Source organism: Tachyglossus aculeatus, unplaced genomic scaffold (assembly GCF_015852505.1).
Source record: "Tachyglossus aculeatus isolate mTacAcu1 unplaced genomic scaffold, mTacAcu1.pri scaffold_12_arrow_ctg1, whole genome shotgun sequence".
Taxonomy (NCBI): Eukaryota; Metazoa; Chordata; class Mammalia; order Monotremata; family Tachyglossidae; genus Tachyglossus; species Tachyglossus aculeatus.
The window spans coordinates 453,948-462,014 of record NW_024044858.1 but is presented as its reverse complement, the minus strand read 5'-3'; the positions used below and the strand labels follow the sequence as shown (position 1 = coordinate 462,014).

Below are 8,067 nucleotides of genomic sequence, written 5' to 3'. Positions count from 1 at the left end.
AAAGTCGGAATCAGGGGAAATCTAGCTACCCTCGTTTTCTGGGGAGCATCTGTCGCGGAGCAGGGATCCCGGCACCCAAAACGGCCCTCCCCCGATGATGGAGAATTCACCCCTCGAGAAACTTGAGGGTGGGCCAGGAAACTCGAGGAGCAGACTAGCTTTGCTCTCACACAGTTTCTAACTGGCTTGAAGACTCCGGCTTGGCTTGCCCCACTCCTGGTTCACCACAGACTTGGTCGGTAGGTCCCTAAGCTCGGGCCTGGCATAAATCAAGTGTTGTTGAAGGAGGGCTGGATGTGGACTCAAGATGTCACAGCTGCTGATCCCATTCGGCGGCTACACTACCCACCCACCTGTTCACGTCTTTCTGCCTCTCTCCCTCCTGTGTGTTCTGATAGCAGGCAGCTGTCCACCATGCAGAGCTCATTCCTGCTAGCACCCAAATATCCTTTCCCTTCTATTCGCTCCCCAGCCACTGACCCGTGGTGGAACACATGATCACCCTTAAACCGGCAGCCACCCCACATACATCCACACACTCAGTTTAATTCAGCTCGTGGAGACCGTCAGACAGACACAGACCAAGCCTCCTGAAGAGGTTGGTATTGAGACCGCAACACCGAGGATTTGGAGAGGAGGCTGGCCGATCGCCCGAGGCCTCCCTTCTTTCCCCTCAGATGCCTTATTTTCCAGAAGGCCCGAGACCCACAGAGAGCTGCTGTCCCTGGCGGGGCGCATGGCAGAAGATCTCCCATCCCTGCTCCAGCACCCCTCTCCCCGACTTGGAGCCAGAGATCCTGAATATGGCGGCTCGACCTTAGGCCTGAGATGGACCACCCTCCCCAAGGGCCCTCGGCTTCGCCCTCTTGGCTCCTCTAGCCTCATCCTGTGACGGGCTGGCAGAGGAGCGCAGACGGTCCGCCAAGCCCCAGGAGCGGGAGTTCCTCGGGAGAGCCAACTGAGCCCCCTGTCCTGTCTCCTTCTAGCCCTTCTCTGCTCTGGACAGTCTCCAAGCTGCCGCTGGGCCGTACCCCAAACCCCAGAATTTTAATACCCTTCTGAAGGGCAGCAGTGGGCGGGTACAGCCGTGGTTCGGACGTGCTCCGCTCGGGAGGTCACCAGGAGCAGAGCTTGCCCGGCCGGGGGGACGACGTCACCGGAGAGAGGAGCGCCGACGGTACAGGTGCTGGGAAACCCTCCGGAGCCCAGCTGGAGTCGGAGCAGGGGGCTGGCAACAGCATCCTGGGCGGGCTGCTGCAACACCAGGTGACTGAGCAGGGTCTGGGCCACGGCCAAGGGAGCAGCGGGTCCCGCCGTAGCCACGACCCCCAGCACGTCCTCCTCGGGCCCACAGCAGAGCAGCGCGGGAGAGGTCCATGAATGTGTAGCTGCCTCCCCCTCAAAATCACTGAGCACGAGCCCGGTGGCCGGAGACAGGAGCCCGGAGCCGAAGGAGCTGTTGAGGGAGGAGGAGAGGAGCAGCACAGAGCCGCTGCTGTCCATGGCGGCCAGGGAGCTCCCCGCGGGGGCTGCGGAGGGGGCGGAGGCGTAGGCGAGCTGGGCGGCCTCCAAGGCTTGAGGGCAAGGGTCGGCATCGGGCCCTGCCTCCCTCAGCCCACTCAGCAGGTTCAGTAGAGGCGCCCCAGTGACTGGCACCGGGGTGGTGAACAGCCAACCCTGGCGCAGTGGCAAGCTCAGAGCAGGCTGTAGGCTGGGCAGGGCGTCGGGCGAGGTCGCGAACGGAGACCTGCCAGCCAGAGGTAGGTCTCTCGCCAAGGGACGGAGCAGCGCGTCCTGGAACTGGTCGTCTTCCTCGGGGGCTCCAGCAGCCCTCTGCAACACGGCCCCAAGCTGCGGGTTGACCAGGCGGGTGCCAGGGCCCAGCGGAGTCCCATCTGGGTGGCAGAGCAGAGGGCAGAGTCCCTCACCCCGACCACTAGCCACGTACTGCTCTAGTGCCCCCGCCAGTGCGGCATCCACGGAGACCCCGTTTTGTGCCATGGCAATGGGATCTGCAAGCACACGGGCCCAAGGCAGGTGGCCCAGCCTCCGATGCAGCAGGCGCAGAGCGGGCAGCGCGGTGGGCCGGCCAAGTCCGGGGGCCAGGGCCAAGGCCAGGGGCGGAGTGAGAGCGACGGTGAGGCCGGAGCTGCCGTTGTGGAAGAGACCCCAGAAAGCAGCACCTGGAGGCAAAGGGGCCCGGTCACCAGTGGGAGGTGGTCTAAAACCCGAGGGGGGATGGACCGTAGCTGGGCAAGAGGAATTAAGAGGGGTGACGGCTGGGCTGGGCAGAAGAAAGGATCCCAACTAGTCGGGGGGAGATTGGGGGAACCACATCGGGCCCAGAGGAACAAAGGGGCATCTCTGGGGCCAGGGCATTAATAATAATAATAATAATAATAATGATGATGATGGCATTTGTTAAGTGCTTACTATGTGCCAAGCACTGTTCTAAGCGCTAGGGGGATACAAGGTGATCAGGTTGTCCCACGTGGAGCACACAGCCTTCATCCCCATTTTACAGATGAGGGAACTGAGGCCCAGAGAAGTGAAGTGACTTGCCCAGAGTCACCCAGCCGGGATTAGAACCATGACCTCTGACTCCCAAGCCCGGGCTCTTTCCACCGAGCCATGCCGCTGGGTGGATGGTCCCCATCCCGCCCCGCTGGGGCCCCGTGGTCGGTGTGGGTTGCGCGGGAGAGGGGAAGGAGTCCCAGCCGGTCCGGGAGGGTCGGAGGGGGATGGTGGAGTGCTGAGAGGGTGGGGGTGGAACTGACCGAGCCCCGTGACGTGGGGGTGCACAAGGCCCAGGCACAGCGCCGTCCCGATCCCCGCGTCCACCACGTTTCCGCCGGCCACCAGCAGGCCTCGGCCCAGGCGGGAGCACGTGTCTGCGTGTGGGAGAGGTGGCGTTAGGGGGACGGGGACGCCTGGGGCCCGGCCCCCCGCCCCTTCCGCGGGGCAGACTGACCTGCCTGACTGATGACGGCGCCGCGGGGATACACCCCGGCTTCGTGATGGTGCCAGGGCCTGGTCCGGCCCCTCTGATCCTGCTTTCCCGAGGCCTGTGCCCGGAGCTGCCGCAGTGCCAGGGAGACAGCGAGCGCCAGGAGCACGAGGGCGGCCAGCAGCCGGGCCAACGAATGCCCCCGGCCCCTCTCCGAGGCCCAGGCCAGGACCCTGCGGAGACGGGCGGCTCAGGGGTTGGGGGGGGCCTGTTCCGCAGGCCCGGCTGGACTCCGGCTCAGGTTGGGGAGGCCCCAGGTGGCCTTATTACTCCCCTGTTATTCCCCTCCTCAAAAATCTCCAGTGGCTGCCAGTCAATCTGCGCATCAGGCAGAAAATCCTCACCCTCAGCTTCAAGGCTGTCCATCACCTCGCCCCCTCCTACCTCACCTCCCTTCTCTCCTTCTCCAGCCCAGCCCGCACCCTCCGCTCCTCCGCCGCTAATCTCCTCACCGTGCCTCGTTCTCGCCTGTCCCGCCGTCGACCCCCGGCCCACATCATCCCCCTGGCCTGGAATGCCCTCCCTCTGCCCATCCGCCAAACTAGCTCTCTTCCTCCCTTCAAGGCCCTACTGAGAGCTCACCTCCTCCAGGAGACCTTCCCAGACTAAGCCCCCTCCTTCCTCTCCCCCTCTCCATCCCCCTGTCTTACCTCCTTCCCTACAGCACCTGTATATATGTATATATGTTTGTACATATTTATTACTCTATTTATTTATTTTACTTGTACATATCTATTCTATTTATTTTATTTTGTTAATATGTTTTGTTTTGTTCTCTGTCTCCCCCTTCTAGACTGTGAGCTCACTGTTGGGTAGGGACTGTCTCTACATGTTGCCAACTTGTACTTCCCAAGCGCTTAGTCCAGTGCTCTGCACTCAGTAAGCGCTCAATAAATACGATTGATTGATTGATTGATTGCTTATTTTTTACCGTGGTTCAGTCGCAAGAGCCTGGGCTTGGGGGGGTCAGAGGGTTGTGGGTTCTAAACCCGGCTCCGCCACTGTGGGACTTTGGGCAAGCCTTCTCTGGGCCTCATCTGGAAAATGGGGATGAAGACTGGGAGCCCCGCGTGGGGACAACCTGTATCTCCCCCAGCGCTTGGCACATAGTAAGCGCTTAACAAATACCATTATTGTTATTATTATTTTCCGGGGAGGACAGAACCACCGAGTTCAGGGGGCGTGCCACGGAGTCGCGGGGCGGGGCAGAGACCCCCGGGAGGGAGCGAGGGCCCGGTTGCGGTTAACTCTTGCCGGCTCCTTGCCCTCCTCCGATGGGACTCACCTGGGGGGCCTCCGCCGGCGGGGCGGGACGGAGCAGAGGGGGGCCGCCGTGTCCTCCTCACCCTCCGACCCGGACTCGGCCAGCAGCAGTTGCTGGTACCGCAAGGCCCGCGGGACCCCGGAGGGGCCTTCCACCTTTGAGTTCATGACGCCCCGAGAGCCCCGGAGAGCCTGCCCCGCCCTAGTCCTGGCTCCCGGTTCCGCCCCTGACACTTTATCCGCGCTCCTCCACGCCGGGCCTCCGCCCTGACCCCGGCTCCCGGCCCCTGTCCCAGCCTGGTCCTCGTCACTCATCCATTCAATCGTATTTATTGAGCGCTTACTGTGTGCTGAGCACGCTTGGGAAGTACAAGTCGGCAACATATACAGACGGTCCCCACCCAAAAACGGGCTCACAGTCTAGAAGGGGGAGACAGACAATAAAACGTGGACAGGTGTCAGCAGAATAAATAGAAATGAAGCTCAATGCACGTCTTTAACAAAATAAATAGAATAGAAAATATGTATAAGTGAAATAAATAGAGTAATAAATCTGTACAAACATAAATGCAGGTAGGGAGCGCGGGATGGGGAGGAGACCCGAGCCTGGTCTTCGTCCGAGCCTGGTCCTTGTCCGAGTCTGGTCCCCGTCAGAGCCTGGTCTCCGTCTGAGCCTGGTCCCTGTCCCAGCCTGGTCGCTGTCCGAGTCTGGTCCCTGTCCGAGTCTGGTCCCCGTCCGAGTCTGGTCCCCATCCGAGCCTGGTCTCCGTCTGAGCCTGGTCCCTGTCCCAGCCTGGTCCCTGTCCAAGCCTGATCCCTGTCCGAGTCTGGTCCCTGTCCGAGCCTGGTCCTTGTCTGAGACTGGTCCTTGTCCCAGCCTGGTCCTCGTCCGTGCCTGGTCCTTGTCTGAGACTGGTCCCTGTCAGAGCTTGGTCCCTGTCCGAGTCTGGGCCCTGTACGAGCCCAGTCCTTGTCCGAGCCTGGTCTTCGTCCGAGCCTGGTCCCTGTCCGAGTCTGGTCCTTGTCTGAGACTGGTCCTTGTCCCAGCCTGGACCTTGTCTGAGCCTGGGCCCCGTCCAAGCCTGGGCCTCACCCGAGCCTGGTCCTTCTCTGAGACTGGTCCCTGTCCGAGTCTGGTCCCTGTCCAAGTCTGGTCCCCGTCCGAGCCTGGTCCTTGTGTGAGACTGGTGCCTGTCCGAGCTTGGTCCCCGTCCGAGTCTGGTCCCTGTCCGAGCCTGGTCCTTGTCTGAGACTGGTCCCTGTCTGAGCTTGGTCTCTGTCCGAGTCTGGGCCCTGTCCGAGCCTGGTCCTTGTCCGAGCCTGGTCCTTGTCCGAGCCTGGTCCCTGTCCGAGTCTGGTCCTCGTAGGAGCCTGGTTCTCATCAGAGCCTCGTCCCTCCCTGAGCCTGGGCCCCGTCTGAGCCTGGTCCTTGTCTGAGACTGGTCCCTGTCCCAGCCTGGTCCTTGTCCGAGCCTGGGCCCCGTCCGAGCCTGGGCCTCATCCGAGCCTGATCCCTGGACCGAGCCGCTGCTTTCCCAAGCCCACCGCCGTCAGAGCCTGCTCCCCTCTGGTCCTTGCCTGAGCCTGCTCTTCCCTACGCTTTTGCACCCTCTCCTGCCCCTACTTGCTAGGGAGTCTGCCCCCTGTCTCGAGATCCCGCCCATCCCAGAGCCCCAGCTGCCTCTGTTTCAGTTTCAGTTTCGGGGTCGACTGAGCTAAAGTTCAGGTTAAAGCGGGCTTAAAGCCCGAGGTAGGCTAGGAATGGAGCAAGAGACTGGTTTTGTCTGGGATCAGTGGGAGGGGGCAGGGACGGGAGAGTCGAGAGAGGGATAATTGGAAGATTCACTCGGGGAGGGTGAGTGGGAGCTGGGACATGGGACTGGTGGGCAGATGGGTAAGAAGGAGACGGCTGAAGAGACGATGGTCTGAGCAATGGAGGCCATTAAAGGGGTTTGAGGAAGGGAGTAATGAACGCCAAAGGGAGTTTAATGAGCAGGTAAAAGGAGAGATGCCTGGGTCAGGGGTGCTCTCTTTAGGTACGTCAGTGTATGTATGTTTGTATGTCTGTGGTCTGTTGTCTGTTGTATGTCTGTGGTCCTCACCCTCGGCTTCAAGGCTGTCCATCACCTCGCCCCCTCCTACCTCCCCTCCCTTCTCTCCTTCTACAGCCCGGCCCGCACCCTCCGCTCCTCTGCCGCTAACCTCCTCACCGTGCCTCGTTCTCGCCTGGCCCGCCATCGACCCCCGGCCCACATCATCCCCCTGGCCTGGAATGCCCTCCCTCCCCACATCCGCCCCACATCCCCACATCCTCCCCACATCCACCAAGCTAGCTCTCTCCCTCCCTTCAAGGCCCTACTGAGAGCTCACCTCCTCCAGGAGGCCTTCCCAGACTGAGCCCCCTCCTTCCTCTCCCCCCTCCCCTTTCTCCACCCCCCCGCCTTAACCTCCTTCCCTTCCCCACAGCACCTGTATATATGTATATATGTTTGTACGTATTTATTACCCTATTTATTTATTTTACTTGTACATATCTATTCTATTTATTTTATTTTGTTAATATGTTTTGTTTTGTTCTCTGTCTCCCCCTTCTAGACTGCGAGCCCACTGTTGGGTAGGGACCGTCTCTACATGTTGCCAACTTGTACTTCCCAAGCGCTTAGTACAGTGCTCTGCACACAGTAAGCGCTCAATAAATACGATTGATTGACTGATTGAAGCTGGGACAGACTGGGGGCAGGGAGCCCAGTAAGGAGGCCTTTGCAGCCATCTACCAGGAAGGGTTTACCAGAGTGGTGATGTGGAGCGATTGTCAGGGGTTAGAGTAGCCCAGGCATGTCAAACATTTGCCACTGCCACCGTCTAACAGTGAGCAGTGGGTAGTGGGGTTCATCCAGCCCCTTTCATAGGGGCAGAGACATCCCCATGCACCCTGTCTCCCTTCCCACCTTGCCACTTTCTGCACAACATACTCTCGCTCCCAGCATCAGTGACAGGAGGGGTTCTGGCAGTGGGCATCAGTTTGCAGGCCCCGAGCTAAAGGACTAGAGTAGCAGGGGGCAGTTTTCTGCTTTTCCCACCCCAGGGTGGCCCTCTGGAGCCATGCAGACTCGGTTGCAGGACCACTGACATTGTTGGTGCATTGCAGCCTGGCCCATGCCGTCCCCTCCTGTGCCCAGCCCCTGTGCCAAATGGAGGTGGGGAGGGGGCAATGTGCTCCCGGGCTTGCAGGGCATCTCTGGACCAGGATCCAGTGGGGTCAGCAGGTATGGACTGCAGATCCCCAGCCTGGGAGTTCCATGATCAGGGCGCATGTTCCTCTTGGTCTGGAGGACTGCTTGCTCCTTGGACTTCCTTTCAGATTGACAGAGCACTTCCTTTTGGATCCTACTGGTTTGCCTTTCTGGCCTGCTAAAAACAGTGCATCTGCTTCTTGCGTGCCAACATGGTCCAGTTCATCTCCATTTTACAGATGAGGTAACTGAGGGCCAGAGAAGTGAAGTGACTTGCCTAAAGTCACGCAGCTGACAAGTGGCGGAGCCGGGATTTGAAGACTGTGAGCCCCACGTGGGACAACCTAATTACCTTGTATCTTCCCCAGCACTTAGAACAGTGCTTGGCACATAGTAAGCGCTTAACAAATACCATCATTATCATCAAAGCTGCTTTTATGGAGATCCTGGCCAAGAAGGAACTTGGAATTAACTCTCACAGTTATTGAGCACACTCCCTTTGAATTAAGTGTAGAAAGTCAGGAGCCCAGGACAAAGCTGCTTCTATGGAGATCCTGGACAAGA

The 8,067-nt window shown here is 59.9% G+C and overlaps 1 protein-coding gene across 1 annotated transcript; it reads right to left on the bottom strand.

The window, feature by feature from the left end:
* Nucleotides 1–530: 530 nt before the first annotated feature.
* GGT6 (gamma-glutamyltransferase 6) lies at nucleotides 531–4,438 on the bottom strand. Its single transcript, XM_038742476.1, has 4 exons — nucleotides 4,293–4,438; nucleotides 2,972–3,180; nucleotides 2,778–2,891; nucleotides 531–2,183 (listed from the first exon to the last, which is right to left on the bottom strand). The coding sequence occupies exons 1-4, from the start codon at nucleotides 4,436–4,438 to the stop codon at nucleotides 1,048–1,050; spliced, it is 1,605 nt and encodes a 534-aa protein (XP_038598404.1). The 3' UTR covers nucleotides 531–1,047.
* Nucleotides 4,439–8,067: the final 3,629 nt, after the last annotated feature.